Source organism: Ictidomys tridecemlineatus, chromosome 10 (genome assembly GCF_052094955.1).
Source record: "Ictidomys tridecemlineatus isolate mIctTri1 chromosome 10, mIctTri1.hap1, whole genome shotgun sequence".
In the NCBI taxonomy this organism is placed as follows: Eukaryota; Metazoa; Chordata; class Mammalia; order Rodentia; family Sciuridae; genus Ictidomys; species Ictidomys tridecemlineatus.
This window is the reverse complement of record NC_135486.1, coordinates 133,481,560-133,508,864: the sequence shown is the minus strand read 5'-3', so window position 1 is coordinate 133,508,864 and position 27,305 is coordinate 133,481,560. Positions and strand designations below refer to the sequence as shown.

The 27,305-nt window shown below is 39.5% G+C and overlaps 1 protein-coding gene and 1 long non-coding RNA gene across 10 annotated transcripts in view; one reads left to right on the top strand and one right to left on the bottom strand.

Annotated features, from left to right (window-relative positions):
- Positions 1 to 27,305, bottom strand: part of Pdxdc1 (pyridoxal dependent decarboxylase domain containing 1) — a 55,291-nt gene that overhangs the window by 5,938 nt on the left and 22,048 nt on the right. For 7 of the 9 annotated variants that reach the window (XM_021725415.3, XM_040278308.2, XM_021725414.3 and 4 more), the window contains exons 5-19: positions 26,460 to 26,606; positions 25,309 to 25,498; positions 22,056 to 22,124; positions 21,070 to 21,148; positions 15,863 to 15,947; positions 14,933 to 14,981; positions 14,671 to 14,772; positions 13,461 to 13,586; positions 10,083 to 10,133; positions 6,719 to 6,782; positions 4,938 to 5,026; positions 3,878 to 3,983; positions 1,373 to 1,544; positions 632 to 750; positions 218 to 339 (exon numbers count right to left, since the gene is read on the bottom strand). In XM_021725415.3, the coding sequence (XP_021581090.1) occupies positions 218 to 339; positions 632 to 750; positions 1,373 to 1,544; positions 3,878 to 3,983; positions 4,938 to 5,026; positions 6,719 to 6,782; positions 10,083 to 10,133; positions 13,461 to 13,586; positions 14,671 to 14,772; positions 14,933 to 14,981; positions 15,863 to 15,947; positions 21,070 to 21,148; positions 22,056 to 22,124; positions 25,309 to 25,498; positions 26,460 to 26,606 (1,570 nt within the window). The remainder of the gene's footprint in view (positions 1 to 217; positions 340 to 631; positions 751 to 1,372; positions 1,545 to 3,877; positions 3,984 to 4,937; positions 5,027 to 6,718; positions 6,783 to 10,082; positions 10,134 to 13,460; positions 13,587 to 14,670; positions 14,773 to 14,932; positions 14,982 to 15,862; positions 15,948 to 21,069; positions 21,149 to 22,055; positions 22,125 to 25,308; positions 25,499 to 26,459; positions 26,607 to 27,305) is intronic. The other 2 variants (XM_078024321.1, XM_078024322.1) reach the window with 1 other exon arrangement.
- On the top strand, positions 746 to 27,305 carry LOC120887591 (uncharacterized). Its single transcript, XR_005730906.2, has 3 exons — positions 746 to 1,252; positions 16,181 to 16,257; positions 25,028 to 27,305. It is a non-coding gene; the product is annotated as an uncharacterized LOC120887591 (long non-coding RNA).

Genomic DNA, 27,305 nt, shown 5'->3' with positions numbered 1-27,305 from the left:
AATGTGCCTCTCCCCACTGCCTGGTGAGCTCACCAGGGCAGGGACTATGTCACACCCACTTGGCATTCCTGATGCCTGGCACCACGCCTAGCAACAATGACAAGCTTTTTGGGAAAGAACTCAGACATTTTTGAGGGTAGCCTTTTCCTTCAGGACCCCAACTAGCTGGCCAACCAAGACCTAGAAAAGGTATTAAACACTGACTGGTCTTACGGACCCTGGAGTTCTCCTCGATCTCCCGGGCTGTGACTGCAATGGTCTCCACTAGTTCGGAAACATCTGTGTCGTCACTTGCCATGCCAATGTAGATACAGCTCTTCATACTTTTGTATTCAGGGCCTGTGGAAACAACAGACAAGCTTGGCTCCCAAGTCCTCTGATGAGGGTGAGCCCTGGGCCACTTTCCTTTATAATAACCAGGACCATGCAGAAGGAGCCTCCTTCACAGAGTGAGGAAGACACTGCTCAACAGGGAAAGGTGCGGAAGGCTATTGAGGAGGAGGACTCGCCCTAAGAGCCGCACTTCCATCTGCACTGAGCCAAAGCTTCCTCCCAAGAGGAAACCTGTTTTCTTCTAACCATTATAGAAAATGTCCCTCCAAAGATCTTCACTTATAAAAGCAGTAATTACCCATTTTAAATGTAAGATCAGATTCCAGTTCATTTAACTTTTTCAGGAGTGCAGCATGGATATTTTCCCCCTCTGGGTCTGATTTCAAACTGTTCTTATCATCATTAGCATGTTCATACCTAAAAACAATATCAAACAACAGCACTTCAATCTAAGAGAACAAATGTCTCTTCAGACACAGGATTGTAAGTGGAATATGAGCTACTAAAGATTAACATGGATGTGGAGTGAGACAGGGAAAAGGAGTAACTGTCGTGTCTTAAGATCAAAAACTTACAAGAATATTCTAAGTTTTTGGTCCATGAAAAATCAGGAGGAAACAAGGTCTGGAGGTCTCTTACATGCCTTGAAAAACAGGAGATGGGCCTCCTTAGAGGAAAGCAGCCACAGAAAGACTGTAGAGGCCTCATGTAGAGGCCAGTGGAGAGCTCTCTTCCTTAGACCTGGGTTCTTTTGCTTATTGATTTGCAGTTCTTATATACCCAGGAGGGTAACCATCTCAGGGTCTCCCCCTGGAACTTGCACATTGGCACATGTGCAGAGCTCACGTGGCTGCCTGCTTCACAGAACGCAATGGGGACCAAACCACCTGTGTGTGCTGGGCATGTCCAGAATGCCTAGGTGAGTTTTCAATAGATAACTATGCTATGACTTATATTCATCTTGGATTTCTAAGCTGGTTCACAAAATGTGCTTGACACAGCCAGGTCATCTTCATCCCGTGGCCAGCCAGACCTTTACCTGACAACCCCGATTCCAGGCCAGTTGGGGTCATCAACATATAGGAGACCTGCCATCCCTTCCACTTCCTGCTTGAACTCTTCACGCAGCTGTAGGGTACAGGTCAGGACTGGCAGTTTGCTTTCAATACAGGCTACTAGTTGATCCACATCCTCTCCTCGAGTTCCTAAAACTGAAAACATTCACAGGATGTATAAGAAATGCTTAAGGAATGGTTAACAGTGAGAAGAAGGGCTCCCCTTCTACTCTTAGCAAGGTCAAAGGCTCTAGGTACATCCAGCTGGCTGCAGCTGAGGAGTTTTTTTTTTTTTTAAAAAAGCCACTCAGCTAGATATGAAAGAATCACATTAAAAATTAACATAGCCAGCTGTTTCAGGTGTAAATATGCTCTCCCCCCATACAAGATTATTTATTTATTTATTTTTGGTACCAGGGATTGAGCCCAGGGCTACTTAACCCCTGAGCCACATCCCCAGCCCTTTTTATGTTGAGACCGGGTCTCATGAAGTTGCTTAGGATCTTGCTAAATTTATGAGTCTGGTTTTAAATTTGCAATCCTCCTTCCTCAACCTCCCAAGCCACTAGGATTACAGGTATGTGCCACTGTGCCCAGCTCATAGGTAATTTTAATACACAATCAAATTCTCTAATGTAGAAACCAGATTCTTCTCACAGAAAGACTGCTTTGATCGGGTCATAAATATCCTTTCACAGGTTAAACACAAAAAGGAACCACAGGTCCTCTCTCCACATTACTACAAATGGAGTGAAAGTAAAGTGTTTTGGTAGATTTGTTTGATATACCAGGAAGGGCAGGGGATGGTGACAATACCATCATTTCAACCAAGTGCTAAGAGGTGTTAGGGCTTTGGGTGTAAGTGTCTTGGGATACTACTCCCCCATCCTTCCCTCCATTCAGCCACGAATCCCAGCAAGCTCAGGATGTCCTCAGCTGGCTTCTCCAGCCTCAGAGACTCAGCCTCCAAGGCTGGTGGTGAGGCCATCAGCAATCTCCATAATAATGGATTTTTCTTTTTTTAAGTATTTTTTTAGTTGTAGATAGACACAATCCTTTATTTATTTTTTATGTGGTGCTGAGGATTGAACCCAGTGCCTTATATATGCTAGGCAAGCACTCTACCACTGAGCCACAACCCCAGCCCCAATGGCCTCTTTTTTGCAGGACAAATGCCTGCATTTTCTTGCTTTCATGGCGTTGAGAAAATATCATCCCCCAAAAGTTGAACCCATCTCATGAAAAACCACCAAACATTTTCTGAAAATATTTAGATCATCTCTCACAGTACCACCATATTTTTACTTTCTTCCAGATGATTTTTAAAAAACTGACACATAAAAATTGTACATATTCATAGGGTACCAGGTGATATTTTGATACATGTACACACTGTAGTGTACAAATCAGGGTAAGCATCTCTATCTTCTCACACACTTATCACTCACATGTGGGAAAGCATTCAAAGACCTTCTACTAGTTATGAAATGTATAGAACATTATTGTCATCAGAGGTCACCCTACTGTGCAACAGCACACCACAGTTATTTCTCCTGTTGTTTAGTCTTCATTTTGCTACTGTGAGGTAATGGGGAACGTCTGGAGAGCAAGAATCTTGCTCAAGGTCCCACAGGCATTTAGTGGCTGAGAAGGAAGATACATGTCCCCAGGGCTTTGTCATGAAACACATTTTGAACTACACTGCTTTCTGAAAAGTCTAAAAAGGTGGCTCTCAACCTTCACTGGCCTACTGGAATCTGTGGGGAATCTTCTGGATAGTGGGACACATGGAAGCTCTTGGAAGATGGTGCGTAAGGAGAGGGCATGGGAGCTCTGTGCCCTTTCTTTATACCTTGCCTTGTATTAGGTCTTCACCTCTGAGTACCAAAACATACTGTTGTATACCTTAAATACATATAGCAACAACAAAATGCAATTGAAAAAAAAATACTGATGTCCAGGCTTCACTCCTGGACCTAAGAAATCAGATTCTCTGTTGATGGCCCAGCTGCCTGGTAGTTGTTAAGTCCTGCAGGTGATTCAAACATGCAGTTGGGAGTAAGAATCATTAAAACAGAAAAACCAGGGTCACAGAATATCAGAGCATAGGAATTTGTGATTTCAGAAGTCTCATTCTATTTTTGAGATGTTACACTAGAATGTTAATCTACCTAAATGTAGTCCAAAAGAAAAGTTAAAGCCCTTCCAAAAAGAATGTTGGAGCTGGGTGTGGTGGTGCACCACTGTAATACCAGTGACTAAGATAGGAGGATCCCAAGTTCAAGGCCAGCCTCAGCAACTTAGGGAGAGCAAAGCACTCCTGGATTCGATTCCCAGTTACCATCTCCATCTCCAAGAAAGACAGACTGATAGAAACCACAGAACCAAATGTCAAAAAAAGTTAATCAATCAGCAGCAGCGTGGACTTTAATGGACATGGAACCACTCCCTCTGGAATAAAAATGAGGGAAATCCACGAGACTGTTTACCTGCAGCTGTCATTAAAGGGCTGAATCGTATACACGTGCCCTCGACTTCCAGGTCCATGACGGTGAGGCCACTCGCAGGTACCAGCTGTTTCAGTTGCTCTCCCAGCTGTGGGACAAGGACAGCACATCAGCTCCTACCACATAGGACTCGAGTGTCCCCCACCTCCCCTCACCCACTCAGCCCAGATCACAGGCTTATAGAGCTGGTGTCCTTTCATATTCAGACTGTCTCTAAATACTTATGAGTTAGTTGTTTTTAAAAATGGCACATTTTACATTTTTTTCTTATTAATACAAGTTAACTGTAGAAAAAAATGTGAGATGCAGGTAACCCAACACCACAAAGTAAAAATTACCCATAACACACCACTCAAAAACACCAACTGTTGATATTTGGATCTTTTCTGAGTGGAGTGTTTGTCATAAAACATGATATTCTACACACACTTGAGTAACCTGAAGTTTTCATTTAATTTCATTCATTTTTCATTCTAATTTAATTCATTTCCATCTGCTTTAACCAGGGTTTATAATAGCTGTTATGACCTGCTTTGCAAAGATGCACCGTAACTTACCAAACCCTGGCAGTGCTGTGGACAGCAGCCACATGCTGTCTAGAACATGACTGAGACTGTGATCCTAGTAGTATTGCAGTATCCAAAAAGCGGCTGAGCATGTAGCTTTGGACTGGCACTGTCAGCCTGGCACTGTCAGCCTACCACAGGCACACATGGACTTGGCCAGGTGCTTCTGATATGGCTTGGACCTCACCCCACACCCAAGCAGCAGCATTGCAGCCCATATCTGCTGTTTTACAGGCGCAGACAGCAACAGTGGTCATGTGAGTAAAGTAAGGAAAGGAGGCCCAAGACTTGCCAGAGGTCAGCATGGGAGGTGGGGATCCGATTCAGAGCAGAGCCCAGAACAAGCCAAGTGCCTTCCTAGGAGACTCCCTGCCTGTGAGTCAGATTTCTCATGCGTGACCTTGTGCTGTCTCAGCTAGGAGGCCAGGTGGTGATGCTCTGGGATGTACAAGGGAGCAGACCGGCGCTTTCCTTACCCAACGATTCAGCGCATCGCAGGAGTGCCTCTCTCGGTTGACTGCTGAAGGTGCCATGTTGGGTGCTGGGACAGCTTTAAGCACTGAATCTGAGGCCAAAACACAGGAGGATTCACTCTTAGAAACATGGCTAGCTAAAAGAAACATCATAGTGAAACCCCACTCCACTTAGATCCCAATATGAAAACAGTCTCATATTATTGAAATCAAATGTGTCTGACAGAAGATTTAATGTTCCACACCTTTTTCCCCTCATGTAACAGCTGAATACAGTCACAGAAACTGAATTATTTCATTTTTAAAAATGGCTGTTTTCAAGAAATTTTGAAAGGCAATCCAAAAAAGCAAAACAAAACAACAACAAAAAAAATTGAAGGTTAACAACCAGTCTAACCAGCATCATGCAAGGTCAGAATTCCCAACAGCATCCACATTGGGTTTCACAAAAATTACCCTTCAGCTCTTAAATGGTTTGGGAACTTATTCATGACTAAGAATGTGCCAGACATCTTGAATGTGCACATTCATCTTGGAGCTTACATTCTCGTTGAGGAAATGGACCATAAAGAAAACGAAAACCACGAGCTGGGGTTGTAGCTCAGAGGTAGAGAGCTTGCCTAGCATGCGTGAGGCACTGGGTTCAATCCTCAGCACATTAAAAAAAAGTAAAATAAAGGTATGGTGTCCACCTATAACTAAAAACAAATGAATAAATATTAAAAAAAAGACCAACCACTATGTCATTGCTAGTGCCATGAAAGAAGGCAGGGACTCTAATACGATGGAGTCATTTCAGACAGGACAGACGGAGGAGGTGGGCAGCTAGTGGAGACCTAAATGGTAAGGAACCAGTCCCTAGAAGAGCAAGAGGAAATGTGTTTGAAGTAGAGGGAAGAGCAAGTGCCATGGCCACATGCTAGCAAAGAGCATTGTAGGAATGTGGAGAAGACCAGTCTGTCTGAGGCACAATGACAAGAGGTGTCAGAGGAAGTCGGGGAAGAACATGACATGGCATGGGACAGAGCCTGGACTTCATTCAGCTGACACATACTGATGGCTCTGGAGGGAACATATGCTGTGATTTCCACTTACAACGCTCACTCACTGCCCCGTGGAGCATGGTCTGGAAGGGGCTATGTAGAAAGGAGGAAGTCAGAGATCAGCTAGATGGGGACTGTGGCCACCGAGGTAAAAAACAGTGATGCCCTGGACTAAGTTGGTGGCAGTTGGGATTTCTTTTTTTTTGGTTCTGGGGATTGAACCCAAGGGCGCTTAACAATGGAGCCACATTCCCAGCCCTTTTAAATATTTTATTTAGAGACAGGCTATTGCTGAGTTGCTTAGGGCCTTGCTAAGTTGCTGAGGCTGGCTTTGAACTTGTTATCCTCCTGAACCACTGGGATTGTAGACACGTATTACCATGCCCAGCTGGGACTTATTTAAAAATAGAAATTCCTAGGTCTAAACTACCAAATCAAAATATCTAGGATATAGAACCCAAGAATCTTTATTTTCAAGTGACTCTTCTTAGCCATTCTAGGACTGGTCCAGAAACTGGCATTTAGTAACCACTGGTTTAATCATAACAAACTATAATTTTTTAAAAATTGTATTAGTTTTTTAGTGGTACTGAGGATTAGACCAGTACTAAGCAAGTGCTCTATCACTGAACTATATCCCCAGCCCTCAAAAATATTTTTGACTATTTAACTTGAAATAGTATCAAATTTAAAGCCCTTAAATACATAAATGAAAATAACCCTCTATTAAAAATGACCTACCTGAGTCTGGTAATTCCTGGAAAAATCTGAATACCACTACTGGAGAACTGAGCTCATCTTCTACCTGCAAAAACAGAAGTCTGGGATTACCAAGTGATGGCAAATTCCAAACACCCACAGAATGAAACACTGAGTTTGGAAAATAGGCTAGAGATCTCCATTTTGTACACAAAAGCAAAAACTTGATAAAATTTTTAGGTGTACCTATGAACCAGGCTGACAGTACTCTGTGGATTCTAGGGTTAGCCTCTGACAATGTACACTGACATTAAATCAGGAAGAATTCTGAATATTAATAGATAAATATAGTTCTACCATTAAAGATCCAAAAAGTATGGGAAAAGTAGAGCTAGAATCATCCTACAAATGCTTTCAAGAATTCCAGAAATTATTCAGGATTTATTAAAACTTTTTATACCCTCAGTGGCAGGGAGAACAAGTACTTTCTCTGCACCTTGTAAAATTTCCAGAGCAGAATGCAAGACCTGCAGGCAATATAGACACCCACAATCTAGAACTGTATATGTATTTTCTAAATATATTTACTTATATTTAGTACTCAGAATCACTACTTATACAAAACAGGCATCAACTGACCACATTAATGGATTTCATAATAGATGAAAACATTCACTGGATTATGAAAATTCGGCAGAAGTTCCTTGCTCTCCACTGAACAAACAAGTGGTCAGCCATCAGCTTCGCCATGGGGTCAGGGTACGGTGAGCAGCAATGTCCTTGGCAGCCTCTGTGGGTGACTGAGGGTGGGGGGGCGGTGCATCTCTGGGGGAGAAGTTCTCTGAGCATTCAACAATAGCAGCACTATAACTCTAGTCATGAAACTCATGCTCCAAGGCAGAGTATGATGACTCACACGTAGGGCCACAACAGGAAATGCTAACTTGAAGAGACAGGAAGTAGCTGACCCCAAAACTTTTCATAAGGCCTTGTGAATATAATTCTGATTAAGATTTATATTCAAATCTGCCAATTATTTAATGAGCTAGTTCCTATGCTAATATGCTCTCAGATTCTGTTACCTCCTTTAACTTTTACATAAATAAAATTGTTAATACTTTTAAAGAAACGGGGGCTCAATATTTAAATAGATCAGTGTGATAAGCCTAATAAACAAGTAGGAACAAAAAAGGTGTTCCCAATCTTCAGTTAAGGAAGAATAATTTGAGTGCTATGACTTCTATGTATATTACGACTGACTGCTTTCCTTGAACTCCAGTCTCAAGTGTTGATAAGCCTAAGGAAGACGGCACAAGGCTATAAATATAAACTTCTAGTTCTAGAAACATGGCAGACTGGGCTAACGCTGAAGTTATCAATTCTTAAATATCTGAATACTGGATTAAATATAACTACAATGATAAAAAGTTTAAACTACTGCTGGGCTCACAACAAAGGTTAATTCAGAAAGAAAATTGTAAGCTGAGCTGCAGGGAAGAAGGAGCATGGATGGCACACATGAGGGATAGTAGTGAGTTTGCATAAAGTGTTCAAGAGCTTCTGCAGGAAAAAAGTCAATGAACAGATACATGATTTCAGAGAGTAATAAGTACACCCTAGAAGGAAAAAAACCTAGGGATAGAATGATAGATGGCAGTGGGAGGTTATCTTAGGGTGGTCAGGAAAAGCCTTTCTGAAAAGATGATATTTGAAGTAAGATATGAAAGCTAAGAAAGCAGTCACGAGAAAAACTGGGAGCAATGAATGTTTCTAGGCAGAGGGAGGCCGCTGCAACGGTAAACTGGTGGTGCAGGCAGGTACTCAGGAAGCATATCCCAAGGAGCAACTGCGATGGTGATAATGAGGACGACTGACAGGACCACAGTGCTTTGTGATGTTTGCCAATTATTGTATCCTCTATGAAAAAAACAGCTGCTGGAAGAAGGGATGGAGCAGGGTTACCTCTGGGCTATGTGTGGCCTTATAAAGATGCTCCAAAAGAACTGGTCATTGGTTAGTTGCAGGGGCACACACCTGTAATCCCAGCTACTTAGGAGGCTGATGCAAGAGGATGACAAATTCTAGGCCAGACTGGGCAACTTAGAGAGACCCTATCTCAAAATTTTTAAAAAAGGGGGCAGTGCTGGGGATGTAGCTCAGTGGCAGAGTGCTTACCTAGCATGTACAAGGCCCTGAGTTTAATCTCCAATCCCCCCTGACCCCCCAAACAAAAAACCCCCAAAACCAAACCAAGAAACTGGTGATTAATTAATACCATTAAACTCCTCTTACTCAGAGGAGAGAGGACTTGAGGAAATACTGGAGTGGGTTTGTAAAGCAGAACCAGAGAAGAATCCAGGCTCTGCATTGCCTTGATTCCCAACAGCTTGCTCAGTCTGATCCATACTTTGGGTCTTTCTCTTTGCAGTCAGTAGAATCTAACATACTTTGATTTAACAGCTGAGATCACAGGCTCAAAAGATTAAGAAAATGACTCAGTGTCATAGGGCTACCCAATGGCACTACTGAGAGCAGAACTTAAAAGTCTCCTGACTTGGAATCATCCCTGTTCCTTCTCCAGTGTGATATTTGAAGTAAGGTTCCCCCATCTAGAATTCAGGTCAAGTGGATCCACGCAGAGTCTCCCCACCCAGCCTTGTTCTAAAGAATAAATGCACTATACCAAGTTGAGCCTCAAATAAATTCAAATATATAATCCCAGCAACTTAGGAGTTTTAAATTGAACTGTACTCTGAAGAATTATCAAAGAAACAGTAAGTCTATTTTTAATAAAAATCTAAAATACAATGAAATTCTAAAATATAAAATAAAACATGAAAACATGCCCACCTGAACTGATACACATTCTTGGTTTTTAGGACTGCAAAATTTCTCATTTCCTTGTCTCAGGATAGAGGGAGCAATCTCTGAGAGATTCATTGTAGGAAGACACGAGGAGAAGAGCAGGTCCCCTTGCTTTTCTCCTCATTCTCCTTCATGCAAATGAAAACTCTGGTGTCAGAAGGCTTCAGAAAAAGTAGCCCAAAGTATTCTGAGACACAGAAGGCTTTCTCATTTCAGAAGATGGGTGTTCTAGTGTTCTTGGATAGGTGAAGACATTGGTGCTTGTAAGACCTTTGTGCAATTCTAAATCATAACAGGATAATGGATGACATGAAAGCACTATAGGAATTTAAAAATTGTATGGTATACATTTCTCCTCTTGAGCTATCTGTATAATGAGGTTATTAACTCACACATGTATCTCTCCAAAGATTCTGGTTTTATTTACTTGGAGCTGTTATAACTCAACTGATATATATTACATCTGTAGAAAATCATTCTATTACTGAAGTTAAAAAAAAAAGTTACTTATTTCAGAAACAGAGGCAATTATATACTATACCAAGATTTTGATGTGGTTCACTTTCTTCAAACTTTCCTGTAACCGTTGGCTCTGCAAATGACAAACAACAATTTGTGTAATTTCATTAGATTGATACAACATATTAGCAAATTTTCATGAGGGTCATTGAGGGTCTGCTAATAAAAATCTCAGGCAGACAAAGGAATCTGTAATTTGGTGATTTCTAAATTCTGACTGCCAATTTTTGCAATTCAAAATCTGCAAACATTCTTCAATCTTTCAGTTAAAATTTACACGCCCAGATTTAAGAAAAGCTCTTTCAAACGAGTCATGTGAATCTGTCCTATTAGCAATGTAAGTAATTTATTTTAAAAAACTATAAAGTTTAGCTATATGTGGTGGTGCACACCTATAATCCCAGCTACTTGGGAGGCTGATGCAGGAAAATAACAAGTTTGAGGCAGCTTGGAGAACTCAACAGACCCTGTCTCAAAATAAAAAATAAGGGCTCAGGGTGTAGCTCAATGGCAGGCTGTTTGTGTAGCGTGCACAAGGCCCTGAGTTGGATTCCCAGTTCCAGGGGAAAAGACAAAACAAAGCAAAAGCCACTTGAGTACAAACATGAGCAAGGCAAGGCACTGACTGTTGGTGGAGGAGACAAGGACAACCAAGGGAACACATCATGCTTGTGTACTAGTTGGGGCATGGCTCCATCACTTGCCATCTGAGGACCAGGATAAGTCACCCAGCCTGGTACTTACTAGCTATGACCTTGGATACATTATTTAAGCCTCTGTGCTCCAGTTCCTTCAACTTTAAGATGGCATCTTACTGGATTGTGAAAATCAAATGTGCACCAATATGCATTATGTGCTCAGGAACAATGTCTAGAACACAGCGTGCACTACGGAAATGATGACCGCCATCATCACCACTGCAGAATGTCTCAACTCCAGTTCCCTTGTCACCAGGCTGGGATAACAGCAGTATGGATGCCTTAGTTCAACAGGTATTCATTGAGCATTGACTCTGGACAGCCCCTCATGAAACCTAATTTGGGGTGGGGGGGCTCTGAGAATTGAATCCAGGGGCATCCTACCAATGAGCTATAACCCCAGTCCTTTCTTTTATTTTTTGAGACAGGGTCTTGCTAAGTTGCCCAGATGGGGCTCAAACATGCCATCCTCCTGCCTCAGTCTCATGGGGTTACAGGCACATACCACCATGCTCAGCCTAATACCCAATTTTTAATATGCTGTTATCAATGGAACTTACACCCTAGTGTAGTTTTGGGGGGGGGGGTCAAATGAGTGGATGCATGTGAAGTGCTTCACCAGTGCTTGGCACTGAATAAACATTCCGGAACTGCTACCCATGAAGATGTTGCTGCTGCTGTTAAGGAGGTGGGGGAGAAGATTGCTTTCTGCCCCCAGGGAAAGTATGAGAAAAATGGACTGTAAAGCATGAAATGACACAGAAGACGATACTGCTGAAGTCCATGCAGTTTAATGTGTGCACTTGGAACAGTGAGTCAGCAGCAGGGGATCAGTGAAATCCTCATGAGTATCTGAGATCAGCCACAGGTTTTGCTTTCAGGAACATGCCAGAGCTATAGTGACCTCAAGGGTTGGGTAGTTAGTGTCATCATTATTTTCCTGCACCCCACAGGCCAAAGGGAATTAAAAAACTCTCCTGAGAGCCCAAGCCTTTTCCCTAAATTGACTAAGTTACTAGGGCAATAAAGGCTCCTTTTTCATAAAAACCAAACCGAGACATGAGCTAATAGCACAAGAATACTATTTTAAAAATATGCTGCTTTTATAAACATAAATCTTAAAATTATTTTTTAGGGAACTATCCTATAGAATCAAAGGGCCACTGTCAGAGAAATAAGAAAATGCTAGTTTTTCTTAAAATATAAAAATAACACTTGAGGAAGTACCGATTCCCTAAGAATGAATACACACATATGTGCATGCATGCATGCATACACACACACACACACACACACACACACACACATATAATATTCAAGAGGCAGCTGCTTGCAAGGATGCTCAATATTACATATGTAATATATACACACAAGTACATATATCTTTAAGTGCTGTGAAGCAATCCTTTGTGCAAGCTATATATATATGTGTGTTCTACCAATGAGCTCTATTGCCAATCCAAGAAAATATTTAAAACAATGATTTAAACATATATTTATAACTTGCTGTGTGATCAGGCACTTTCATACATTAATTCATTAGGTCCTCATATAATAATCTTTAGTAAAATTATATCCCTATCTCACAGGAGAGGAAAATGGAGGTGTTGAAGGTGACACCATGCTTCTGAATTTGAGTAGAGTTCAATTTTCATACCGTACAAATGCTACTTGTTTGCTTTCTAAAAGTTATAGCCTGAATGTTTGTATCACCCACAATTCCTATATTGAACTAAAACCCCAATATAACGGTATTAAAAGGTAGGGTCTTCTTCTGGAATCTCATGAATGGAATTAGTGAAGGTATATATAAAAGGGACTGGAGTCTGTTCTCCCCTTTTGCCATGTGAAGACAGACAGAGGCACCATATATAATGAAGAGGCCCTCATCAGACACTCAATCTCTTGGTATCAGAGACTTCTCTGCCTCTAGAACTGTAAGAAATAAATTTATGGTGTTAAGTTACCTAGCTTAAGATATTTTGGTATAGCAACCAAATGGACTGGATACTCAACTACAGCATTAATTATATAAACTTTTCAAAATTAGAACACTTCAAATGCAAGGAGAATTAGAACTGACCCCAGAACCCTGCAATTTGGGAACCGATGCCAGGGTGTTAAAAATATGCATGTCATCCATATTCTACCTTTAACCTTCACATTCTGTTACCCTGAAGGATCAACCAAAGGGAGTGTTTATTCTTCTGCATCCTCTCTCTCCCTGGAAGTTATTCTGTGACTTCTTTTCTCATTCTAAGCTGACAGTGGTTTTCCTTTTAATCTTTTTTTTTTTTCCCCCTCATACTGGGAATTAAACCCAGGGGTGCTCTACCACTAAGCTACACATCCAGCCCTTTCTTTTGAGGCAGGGTCTCTGAAAAGTTGTCCACCCTTGCCTTTAACTAGTGATCTTCCTGCCTCAATCCACTAAGTGGCTGGGGTTACAGGTGTGTGCCAGCAGGCCTATCTTCTTTTAATCTGATTTTATCCAGCCCAAAATTCTGAGTCAATGCCAGCAGCTGCTCCCAGATCTTCCAACAAGAAACATATACATACAGGGCAGGAAGTCTGATAGTTTATGAGATGGTAAATTCAGATGATGAGGTCCTGGATGGCAGGTACACAAATGCATAATTTTTCTGTCTCTGCTTTTGTTAAGGAGATTTTGTGATTCATTTAAACTTCAGGTTTCTACTCACCAGTTGACAGGCATGTTTTATCCTCTCCACAATCCCATCAAGTCCCAAGTATTGTAAAGATAACCACAGAGGCAGGGCACGGAGTTTGTCTGCTGGCTTATTTGATGTAAGACCAGCAACTAATGTCTGAAAAAGCCAATATGGGTGCATTAATCCAAGACACTGGATCCTCAGAACTATACAGTTACCATTTACACACACTTACTATGTGACAGATGCTACTGCATGCTTTGTTTTCTTTATCCATTTGACCTCCCCACAACTCCACAAGGAATTCATTCCAGGTAGTTTAGTTCAGAGTCCTGGCTTTATCCATAGGTTTAGAGGTGAGTGGTGGCAAAGCCAGGAAGAGAATCCAGATGGGTCATATGCCTGAGCCAGAGCTCTCAGCCATTCAAGAGGCAGCTACTTGCAAGGGTGCTCTGAGCATCCTTGAATACCCGGTCAAAATCAAATGAGCAAGACATCAACTATTTTAGCAATAATCACTTAACATGTAGTTTGTATATGCCTGCCATTAACTTACTATCAGAAACAACTTCTGATTTTTTAAAAAATACCATGTTCCATCCTACTAGACAATGGGGATCAGAGACCTTAAAATATTTACAACTCAGTAATTCTACTTCTGGGAACCTATTCTAAGGAACAATTTGAAATACAGAAAGATGTTCATTGTCTCATTATTTCAGTCACAAAAACCTGAAAACATCCAACAAATTCACAAGATATATCATGATAAAAAAAACTGACACTTAAGTGGCTGATTATTATGCAGTCATAAAATGTCATAAAAAATTCTTCCTATACATAGGGAAGAATGAGGTGCATAATAGAAAAATCTGTATGATATGGATCACCTGTGTGGAAAAAAAAAAGTAAAATCAAGAAAACTTTCACTCTTTTATTCTATATTTTGTCCCTAGTCAGGCACTATGGAACATGCCTCTAATCCCAGCGATTTAGGAGGCTGAGGCAGGAGGAGCATAAGTCTGATGCTAGCCGGTTTGGGAATGTATCTCAGCGGTAGCGTGCCCCTGGAATCAATCCCCAGTATTAAAAAGAAACAACCACCATCACCACCACCACCAACAACAAAAAAACAAGCAGACCAGAGAGAGCCACTTATCTGGATTTTTAGCCTCCAAAATTGTCCCTAAAGCCAATAATGAGTATCAGCCACTCCCCACTCCAGAGAGGACAAGCTCACCAAGGCAGGATCATCATGCTTGTAGAGAGTCACTGCAGGAACAGCCGGCAAACCCAGCCACGGACCAGGAGTCAGTGTCATGCTATCACATTTGGTTGTAGCCTACCAAGAAGAGGAGGAATTTTCATTAGATTATCAGAACACACTAAACCCAACTCCCTCTTCCATTTAAAAACACTTTGAAAAAAAAAAAAGCCACCAAGAATTGAAAGATTTTAATTCCGTCTTAAAAACATTAATATTTAGTAAATCAAGAACATACCAGCACTGACGAGGAGACATAACCTAGAGCCAATGTTGCCAGATTCACACTAGAAGAAAAAACACCAATCTAAGAACTAATCACGTAATATTACTGATTCATTAAATATGCACTTTCCAAAAAAGTGAAGGCTTTTTTGCAGGGTGACATGTAAATGTCTTTCAGTTGCTGTTAGCTTATATGACAGCAAAGGAACAGGTAGATGATATAAATTCCAAGAAAAACTTGAAAATACCTCAGAGCATATCCCTGTTTACTGAGTCAGGCATAACCATTCTGCATCTTTCACAGCTACTCTTTCTCAGACATTGTTCTTTTGGAGATGAAAAAGAAACCTACCATGGATGATGTGGTGGGCACGATCACCACTCTGGTTGCCCTGCATCGGCTTCCCACCTTTCCCTTAAAGACACTCCAATGGCCTTCTGAGATACACCCCAATTTCCTCTACCAGAACATGAGCTTTAGCTGGAGACATCGCCTGCTCCTGAAGTGGGCATGTAGCCTAGACTGTGCGAGCACTCCACTTCATGAGGTCTCTGCCCTGCTGGAAGGAAGGCTGCAGTCTGTGCAGTTATCATGCACTATCGTAGGAAAGTCCCTTCACTCAGCCCATACCCAGGACACCGAGCCAAGGGACTGTGACTGGGGAAACACAGGTGGGAGGAAGACACTGAATTCTGGTTGACAGTATATCTGAAGTCAATCCTAGTACTGGTCTTTTAAATTAAATCTCTTTTGCTTTAGTCAATTTGGGTTATTTTGTTATCTGTAACCAAAAGAACCCTTAATGATGTCACTACAGAGAGGCCTGGATGTCCATGCTGCTTCTTCTTCTTGTTTGTGGTGTTAGGGACGCCCTGGAGGTCTGTGTTCATGAAGACTATGTATAGGCCCAACAAAGAGCCACACAACCTCCTATCCACCTACCCCTCCACGTGAAGCCATATGCCATACTGCTCACAGAGCTCTTTCAAACGTCCAATCTTGTCTGTGTGTCCTACTGCTGCAGTTCCTAGAATAAAAGAAATAAACAGGGATATTAGAACAAATATCTCCTGAGTGTTCAAAGCTAGGAGCTTTTACATACAGTATCTCCTTAAGAGGGAAGAAACTTATTACATCCCTATTTTATTAAGATTTTCTTTGTAGACTGACTTAAAATCAACTTCTACAAGTTGATTTGTAAGCTTATGTGTACTCTCCATTATATGTATCTAACTATATTATTGATTTTCTATCCACTAGACCTAATGATTTATGAGAAATAAGTCAAGTCTCCCATGAAGACAGCTATGGGTTTGTCAACAGCTCAACTGTAATGTGTAAGTTTTTTCTTTATATATTTCAAATTTCTATCTATAAGCATTCAGGACTGATCTTTTAGTAAATTATGATGTCTTTCAGGCATCTGAAGTCTATTTTACCCCACTCTAATGCTGCTATAGTACTTTTGTCAGCATTTGCCTAAAATATTCCTTCTCATCCTATTGTCATGTTCTGGGTTATTTTGACTCAGGTGTATCCTTTTTTTTCTTTTCTTTTTTTTAAAACAGCTATATTCATGATTTGTTCTCATTAGTTATACAAGACAGCAGAATGTATTTTGACATGTTATACATACATGATGTACATGATGTAGAATTACATTGGTCATTATATTCATATGTGCACATAGGAGAGTAATGTCTGATTCATTCTCTTTCCTATTCCCATTTCAGGTGTATCCTTTAGAAACAAATACACACACACACACACACACACACACACACACACACACACACACACGAACTTGGGCTTTTTTCCCCCACCCAGGTTCTTTGTTAATATAGAACATACAATCTGACGCCTATTTAAACATTAAACACTTTGAGCCACTCCCTTGGTGATATGATTGCCCTACAGATTTTGTTGGACAGGTTCTTTTTCAGATGGACTTTAAATAAGACACAGAGCCATGTATTTTCCCAGCTGTCCCAAATTTCCAGTTAGTAGAGTTCCAACTAGTAAGATTTCATGCCCCTACCAATGCCAAACAAATCCTACTAAAGAAATGGCTTCCCCCTCAAAGTCTATGCCAGGAAAAGGGGTAAAACCTTTTTCTTTTTCTCATACAAATCTCAAAATTTTAAAAATATCTCAACTGACACACTTAATTTGGTTGAACCAAGGTCACACGCCAACACATGACTCTTCTATCACAGTGCAGGGTTAGTGACTGGACCACATTCAGACTCCTTTTCACTTTTTATGGTTAGTTGTCTATTGACTAACCCCTGGGATGTGTCTTCTGGTGTCTACAATAAGGTCTCAGTGGAAAATCACTCAGTCAGGTGCCAGTGGCAGTCCTTTCAGTCTAACAACTGATTGAATATGGGCAGATCTGTGTTTGTCTTTATATAATAAGTCAGACAGGAAGTGGTGGTTTCTTTCCACAATATTTTTTCTTTTTAAAAAAACAATGACTGTAGCATAATTCACAGGCAATAAAACCCAATCATTTATGTTTTATTCTTGTTTTTGGCTAAGTTGCTTGGGGATTGACCCAGGTCACCCTACCACCCAGCTCATCCCCAGCCCTTTTTTATTTTTTGTTTTGAGATAGAGCCTAAGTTGCCGAGACTGATCTCAAACTTGTGATCCTCCTGCCTTAGCTCCCTGAGTCACTGGCATAGGCTTGTGCCACATGTCTGACATGTTCAATGAGTGTTTTTTTTCAAGGTTTTATATTTTTCAGTTGTCAATGGATCTTTTATTTATTTATATGTGGTGCTGAGGATTGACACAGGGCCTCCCACATGCCAGGCAAGCACTCTACCACTGAGTGACGACTCCAGCCCAACGTTCAATGAATTTTGGCCAATGTATCTATAGTGCGTAACCAACATGATCAAGATACAGAACATTTCCATCACCTCTGAAACTCCGTTTCCCACTTCACTTGCTCTTCTCCCTAACTCCTCACTGACCCCAGACAACCCTGATCTGATTCTGTCACTGTAATTTTGTCTTTTCTAGAATTTCATATCAGTGGAATCATACACTGTGTACCTTTTTGTGTCTGGCTTTTTATACTTAGCATACTTTTGAAGTTGCTCTGCTTTGTTAGGATATCTAGGTTGTTTTGTTTATGAATATCTGCATACAAGTCTGTGTGGAGGTATTTCTTTATTTCTCTGAAAGTACATGGAAGTGAGACTGATGGTTTACGTGGTAATGTTATGTTTTGCTCTTGAGGCACTGCCATACTCTTTTCCAGATGGCTACAACATTTTGAACCCCTACCAGCAACATATGAGAGCTCTAGTTACTCTGCTCACAAGCATTTGCCACTGTATTTTTAAATTCCCTCCACTCTATCAGAAATAGTAATATCTCATCTTGGGGTATTTTTTGTGGTGCTAAGGATAGAACCCAGGGCCTCACACATCCTAGGCAAGCATAAAACCACACAGCTACACCCTCAGCCCTATGATTTAAAAATTGCACTTTTCTAGTGTAATAATGTTAACCATCTTTTCAAGTGCAAGTATTTTCTTTGGTAAGTGTCTATCTATTCAAATCTTTTCGTCCTAGGTGGTTTCCTCCCTGCTCCCCTCTCCGCAGTGCAGGGGATAGAACCCAGGGACCAGTGCATGCCAGGCTCTCTATCACTGAGCTATATCCTCAATCTTCTTTTGTTGGTTGTAAAAACTGTACTGGCTTCTTACTGTTGAGTTGCAGGAATTCTTTACATATTTTGGATACAAGATATATTTCTCTGAAAAACATTTTATAAATATTTCTCCCATCTATAATTTGCTTTCATTTTCTTAGTAGGATCTTTTGAAGAGTAAAAGCTTTTAATTTTCTTGCCTTCTTTTTGGTGCTGGGATTGAACAAAAGACCTGGTAGATGCTAAGCATGCACTTTGCCACTGAGTTACACCCTAGCCAAGGTCTTAATTTTCAATAAAGTATAATTCATGGTTCTTATTTTTTATGCCTTAATGAAATTTTTTTTTTTTTTTAGACATTCCCAAGGATACCCCTGAATTTGTGGTCCTCCTTCCTCAGTCCCCTGTGTGGCTGGAATTAAAGGCATGAAGCATCATGCCAAGTTCTAAGAAATCTTTGCCTAATCCAAGGTCACAAGACCCTTCCTGTATTTTCTTCTAGAAGCTTTTTTTTTAGTTAGCTTAGCTTTTATATTTATGTCATTTTTATTTATTTGTTTTATTTTTTAATATTTATTTTTTAGTTTTTGGCGGACACAACATCTTTGTATGTGGTGCTGAGGATCGAACCCATGCTACACGCATGCCAGGCGAGCGTGCTACCGCTTGAGCCACATCCCCAGCCCTTAGCTCTTATATTTAGACCTATGAACCATTTATAATTAATTTTTATGTACAAAGTGAGGTGAAGGTTTGAGGTTCAGTTTTTTCCAAATGAAAATCCAATTTTTCCAAGACCACTGGTAGAAAACACCTTTCTCCTTTGAATTATCTTGGGTCTTTGTTAAAAATGGAGTGACCATGAGTATATTTCTGAACTCTCCATTCTCTTCAATTAATCTCACATTCTTAATCTCTTATTTGTAGCTGTCTCTCTCTGTGTGTGTGTGTGTGTGTGTGTGTGTGTGTGTGTGAGAGAGAGAGAGAGAGAGAGAGAGAGAGAGAGAGAGAGAGAGAGAGAGAGATAGACAGATAGATATGGGAATTGAACCAAGGACCTCAGACATGCTCAGTGTGTCCTCTACCACTGAGCTTCACTCCCAGCCCTTATCTGTAGCTTTATAGGAAGTCTTGAAGTCAGATAGGGTAAATCTTCAAATTGTGTTCTTTTTCAAAATTATTTTGGCTATTCTCAGGTGCTTTACATTTCCATATACACTTTTAGAATCAGCTAATGTATATCTAACTAGGAAACTGAAAAGAGAAGGAGAGATTTTATTATTATTTTTTAGTACTGGAGATTGAACGCAGGAATGCTTTACCACTGAACTATATCCCCAGTCCTTTTTTAAAATTTTTATTTTGAAGCAGGGTTTTGCTTAGTTGCTGAGGCTGGCCTTGAACTTGTGATCCCTACACCAGCCTCCTCGGTTGCTGGGATTATAATTAGGTGCCACTGCACCTAATAAGAAGCCAAGATTTTAATAGGAATTGAACTGAATCTATAGATTAGTTTGGAAAGAAGGGACTTAACAATATTGAGTCTTCCAATCTATGTGCATGGCATATCAGTTCACTTATTTAGGTCTCTTGAATTTCTTTCAGCAATATTCTGTATTTCTTGGTGCTCTGTATATGCTTAGTTAAATTTATCCATAAAGTTTTCATGTTTTCTGATGCTATTACAAATGACTTTTTAAATTTCACTTTCTAGTTGTGCACTGCTAGGAGGCAGAAATCAAAAAACTTTGCTAGGTTCACTAATTAGTACCAGTAGCTTTAATTTAGTTTCCTTTGGACTTTCTATCAATATAATCATGCCATCTACAAATAAAGACCGTTTTACTTCTTCCCTTCTAAATCCATATTTTTAAAAATATTTTTCTTGCCTTACTTCACTATCTAGGACTTGAGGCACAATGTTGAATTCAATACAATAAGTGAAGCAGAAAATGGTAGTTGACCTGTTACCTCTGAGATGGATATTCAAGTGTGATGTTTAAAAACTTAATTTAGAGAAAGGAAGCACATGAAGGAAATGAAGAAGTGTTGACAATCTAAATGAAAAAAGCATGGGCGTGCACATGCGTGTGAAACACACACATTCCCAAAACAGACCGACAACTGAAAATTCAAAAAACAAATAATTTTTTTTAATTGTTAATGGACACAATACCATTTTTAAATTTATTTTTATGTGGTGCTGAGGCTCGAACCCAGTGCCTCACATATGCCCTCTGCCACTGAACCACAACCCCAACAACTGAAAATCTAAGAGCTAACATTAATATTATAGTTCTCACTGTCATGTGGATACAGATTGTATTATGTAATGGATCTATATTATGTAATGTATTATTAACATATTACATTACAATTATGTAATATAATGTATATTAAACATTTCTTAAGACTTTTCAGGAACGCATTTAAGGTCCTTCTTGCATATTCATAACTGAAGATGCAGGTTTATGATACCTACCAGCATTTGCAACAAGCAGCAGGGGCAGTCTTCCTCGTTCTATGTCGTCTTTAATCATTTTTTCCAGGAAGGCAACATCCTGGGACCAAATAACAAACCATGAAACAGGATACAATGAGCATAAAAACTATATAGTGAAAAATTATGACTTCCAAAAGCAGCAGATGACTCTCAAAGTTAATCACTCAAATCTATTTACTCTTGACATTTCTATTTTTCTTAATCAGATATGAAAACCAAAATTTTTCTTGAAGACTAATAGAAAAATCAGCTAAATGAGATAAAAGGTAAAAACTGTACATATGCAGAATATTTTTCTAGTTTTAAACACTTCAGGAAAATGTTCTCTCAACCTTCCCCAAAGAATCAACAAAATACCTATACTAATACTAAAATTAGTATAAAATTTAAAAAATGAAACTATCTTAAAAAAAGGAATGCAGAACCCTATAATCTGTCGTTTTTCCTCTGGCTTCAGTACAGAGAGGTTTATCATTTGCATGTCTAAAAGTAAGCAGAAATCAACCCCAAGATTACAATAAAGAACCTCATTTTCAAAATCTGCCTATTCATAAATCCAGGCAACAGTGGTAATTCGTTAAAAGAATGAGTATCAGAAGGAATTTCTGGTACTTATTTTGGTTGTTGTATTTCAATTTAAAGTGATAGGGCTGAGTAGAGTTCATGCTTAGCACGCATAGGCCCTGGATTTAATGCCCAATATCCCCCCAAAATAGGGGAAAAAAACGGACAGCAGCAACAGGTGATATAGTGATTAATGATTGTAAGATTCCTTAAGAGCTAGATGCTCCTGACCTATATACCGGCCGAACTTCATGCACATATAAACAGAAGCACGTATTATAGAAATATCAAAACAATAAACAAATAAGCTAATAATTATCTGCGGGTCAGCAAACAACTTCAGGTGAAAGAAAGACAAAACTTAACTCCATATTATTTAATAAACCAAAACCAGGACTTACCATCTGATGCTGGGATCCAAACATAGTGTTACAGGGCACACGACACAAGCAGGGGAAGGGCAGGCCAAGCTACAAGAAGAGATGTATGACTTTAGAACAAAGTTCTCTGTCACTATTCATTTATGATTGTGAAAGATGGAAGGTTGATTTTTCTTTAGAAAAATCTTCCCCTTTAGGAACTCTTAATATGTAAGTAGATATTAAAGTATCTACTGGGAAAGTCAAGCCAAACCCCCAAACAAAACAGTGAATTGCCAGATGTTGTTTAAGAGGATATAATGTAAAATTTTCTAAATGAATAACTGTCTTAGTACATTCTACCATATATCAAAAAACAAACACTTTTCCAAACAAAAGAAATAGTGGGCATTCTGAATGGTAATTTAGGATTCTTTCTCCAAGTATTACTGGTAAATAACATCAGCTAAAGGCATTCAAAGAACAATATCTTATTTGTGGGTCCACCCACACTTATACAGTAATAAATATGGATCAACAGATCTTTATTTCTTTCTTTCCTTCCTTCTCCCCAAATTTCTTTTCCTTCTCTCTGTTTCTTTCTACCAAGGATTGACACTTAACCGCTGAGCCACATCCCAAGCCCTTTTTATTTTGAGACAGGGTCTTCTCACTAAGTTGCTTAGGGTTTCACTAAGTTGCTAAGGCAGACTTTGAATTTGTAATCCTCCTGCTTCAGCCTCCTGAATTGCTGGGATTACAGGCATGTACCACTGCTCCTGGCCAAACCTACATTTCTTAAGTGAAGTCAGTGTTAAGAATGGAGACAGGAGGGGGGTGGGCCTGGGGTTCAGTGGTAGACCACTTGCCTAGTGTGGGCAGGACCCAGAAGCGATCCTCAGCACCACATAAAAATAAAGGCATTGTGTTGTGTCCATCTATACCTAAAAAATAAATATTAAAAAAAATGGAGACAATCTCATCAGTTTTTAAAAAAATATTTTTAGTTGTAGATGGACACAATACCTTTATTCTATTTATTTATCTTTATGCAGTGCTAAGGATTGAACCTAGTGCTAGGCAAGCACTCTACCACTGAGCTACAGCCCTAATCAAATTAATTTTATACTCAATTTTTAGTTTCCAAATCCTCAAGTGTTTATAGTTTTAGGAATTGTAAATAGTTGCAGCATATTATTCTGTGTAATTAAGACTTGGCTTCATTAAAGATAAAAAATTTAATGAGTACTTTATTCACATTTTCCTCCTTAATGGATTTTTTAAAGAAATTAAAAAGTGAACCAGATGGGTTGGCACACTCCTGTGATCCCAGTAACTCAGGAGGCTGAGGCAGAAGGATCATAAGCTCAAGGCCAGCCTCAGCAGTTTAGCAAGGCCCTAATGCAAGTTAGTGAGACCTGTCTCAATATCTCAAAAAATAAAAAGGGCTGGGGATATGGCTTAGTGGCAAAGAACCCCTGGCTTCAATACCTGGTACCAAAAGAAAAAAATAATTACAAAAGTGATGCCCAAGTAAAACAAAACATCAAAAGAGTACAAGCGAAAAAACTCCCCCCAAAGCCACCAATCCACCACTGTTTTTAGCATATAACTTTCCAGACATTTTCTGGGGGATGTGTGTCTGTATTTAGACATATCTATTTTTCTAGGTATAAAACTACCTATATGAGCATGTGCATGTTTTTAAAAGCATGAGCATGGCCATTTCATATACACTCTTCTGCCACTTGCTTGTGTCTCTTAATAGAACACTCTCATAAATCTCATACTTTTAGAGAGTGGATTATTACTAATCCACAAGAACCTGGCTTGCAGTAGGTTCTCAAGTGATTTGTCTCATTTGTCTAGAGGAAGACAGAAACACCCTAAAGAAGAGGACATAATTTCTTGCCATCAGCCATCACAGTTCAGAATCAGCTCTAGTCCCCGAGTTGCCTCTACACATCTCTCAGGGCCCCTTCCCTCATCAACTCTCCAACCCTCTGGGTTTTTCATTAAACATTCTTGGCTAAGAGGGTTTACAATCTTTTGATCTCAAGGTAGTCCTCCTGATTGGGCTTTAAAAATAGTAATGCTCTTTGAGTAATTCTAGATTGATTCTGAAAACCTATGAGAGGAATATAACACTAAAGTTAGAGCTTTTTTTTTTTAAGAGAGAGTGAGAGAGGAGAGAGAGAGAGAGAGAGAGAGAGAGAGAGAGAGAGAGAGAGAGAGAGAGAGAGAGTGTTTTTAATATTTATTTTTTAGTTCTCGGCGGACATAACATCTTTGTTGGTATGTGGTGCTGAGGATCGAACCTGGGCTGCACGCATGCGAGCGCGCTACCGCTTGAGCCACATCCCCAGCCCCAAGAGCTTTTTTTTTAATATATATTTTTTTAGTTGGATACAATATCTTTTATTTATTTTTATGTGGTGCTGAGGATCCAACCCAGGGCCTCTCATGTGCTAGTCCAGAGCTCTACCGCTGAGCCACAATCCCAGCCCCGAGACAAAGTTTTTAAAAACTATTTATTTTTTAGTTGTAGTTGGACACAATACCTTTATTTTATCTATTTTTAAGTGGTGCTGAGGATCAAACCCAGCGCCTCGCACATGCTAGGCGAGTGCTCTACTGCTGAGCCACACCCCAGCCCCTTAGACAAAGCTTTATATATAAATATGTGCAAAAGATATATAAATATCTACAAAAAGAGTGCTACCTGAAATCGGTCATAAAAAGAGAATGGAAATGTTCTTATTGTCCAAAGGGGAAATAGTCAATTAAATTTATGTACATTCACTTGAAGAACTGCCAAGATATTAAGCATGTATGACATACTTCTATTAGAACAGTAAATGAAAAAAGCAAAATACATACGTGTACCATTTGATTAGAGTATGGGAAGAAATAACTTTTGACTACAGTTGATTGAGCAATTAAAAATACACAAATGTATCCATCACACATAATTTCTAAATTCAATAATATATGCTTTGTTTTTTCATTATTAGGAAACAAACACATAAGATCATCTTTCTTTCAACTTGAACACAGCAGCTAATGAAATGAGCCTTCACAATTTAAAAGCTTCAGGACAAACTTTGTGTGGCCGTTCACACTGGGTAGTCCCAAGTTTTAGGATGCAAAGGCAAGAGGATCGCTTGAGCCTAGAAGTCGGGGGCCAGCCTGGGCAATACAGCGAATGAAACCGTTTTTTTTTTTTTTTTTTTTTAAAGCTTCATGACAAAACATGGCACTGTTTCTTCAAAAGAGCTGCCTTATACCACATTACCTGATTACAAAGGTACTGGCCCAGGCCAGGTCTAGCAGCAGCACTGAGATAGACAACAGGTTTTTTGTTATACAACACGTTGAATCCATCCACCACAAAGTCTTCATATCGGGAATGAATGGCAAGCCTACAGATCTTTGCAAGTCCTTCTCTTTCCTCTTCATGGAAATAAGCACAACCATTTTCATACCTGTTAAGAGACACCCGTATATTAATGTACTTCTATTTCTGATTAATTCTGACTATATATGTTAATCTTATAATCATGGAAGCAATTATTTTCTGAAGTCAGATAATGTCATCTAGGTCAGGCAGAGAGGATAAGAATGTGAAACACTATAATCTTAGTTGACAACTCACTGTAGCTGAAGGATATATAGGAGAGCAGTAACAAACCTTCATCTGTACTTAAGTCCAGAGAGAGGAGAAACTATGGAAAACAAATAGAAATTTGGAGTTTCCCAGATAGAAAAAGCCTAAAGAGGGGCTGGGGCTGTAGCTCAGTGGTAGAGCACTTGTCTTCCACTTGTGAGGATATATATACATGTGTGTATATATATATATATATATATATACACACACACACACACACACACACACACACACACATGTATACACACACACACACACACACCCCCTGATAAACATGGTTCTGGCTTATTCTACAAAGTGGCCAGCTGGTTGTTAGCACAGATTTAGCCCTAAAACATCCAGAATAAATAAAACTGCCAAAAATGTTGATTAGGCTAACTTTTTCTTTTATTATAATCTGCTTGAGGCTTTTCATTTTCAATATTCTAGAGAAGGAAGAAAATGTGAATAAAAATATTTCATTCAGATCATTGCTCTTCTATCACTAGGTACAAACTAGGAAAATAAATAACTAGAAGTAAATAATTGTTGACACTATCAAACATTTATGTGCTTATGTTCTCAGTTCTTTACATATATTAATCCATTAGCTCATCCTCACAATAATTCCATGACAGCTATTAATGTTATCCACACTTAGCAGACAATGAAGCTGAGGCATGGAGAGAGGAAGCAACCTTTCCAAGAGAGGCCCAGGGTAGAGCTCCAGAAGAAAGCTCATTCACATATGACTCAGAAATAACTTTACAGAAACTAAAAACTCTTAATAATGTCTTTACCTGAAAATTCTGCATAGCCACAAGGTAGTATCTGAAAGTATCCTAGTTGTAAGTTTTCTCAGCTTCTCTTTGTCTAGAGTTGAAATAAAAGCTCCCAGACTATGCCCCAACAAAGCCATGTGACCTTGTTCTCCTATATTCTGGATTCTGTCAATAAAATTAGATTAAACAAGTATTAGAGTCAAAGCACAAAAACAAAATTAGAATTTAGAGAAATCTGTTAGACTTGAAATCCAAATAATGTCCTAGAAGGCAGAAGTTCAGAAAAGTCAATGCATGTATGGTACTGCAAGTTTGGAGGGAAAAATATTTTAAAAATGAGTTCTAAGAAATAAATATCCCTCTTTTTATTGAGCAGGTAAAAACTGTTTTTGAGTAATTTACTTTTATAGTATTTTAAAAATTAAATATCAACCTTAAGAACTACAGGAGGGGCTAGGGATGTAGCTAAATAATAGAGCTTTTGTCTATTAAGCACAAGGCCCTGGATTCCAACCCCCCAAAATTGGGGAAAAGAAGAACTACAGAGGATAGAACTTGGAGGTTCCCGTTAGCCGGACGCCGCAAGAACCAAGATAAAATGAATGGAAAACATTTTAAAAAGAATTGTTAAAGAACAATTTCTTGCATTAAACAGCATTGAAAATAGTACAGTAAATCCAAGGGGAACTAGGTTTGTTTTGTTTTACATGTAACTAAAATAGATGGGTTAATTTCCTTTATAAAGAATAAACTAGGGGGTTGTGGTTGTGGCTCAGTGGTAGAGCGCTTGCCTGGCATGTGTGAGGCACTGGGTTTGATCCCCAGCACCACATAAACAAACTTAAAATAAACAAAATAAAGGTA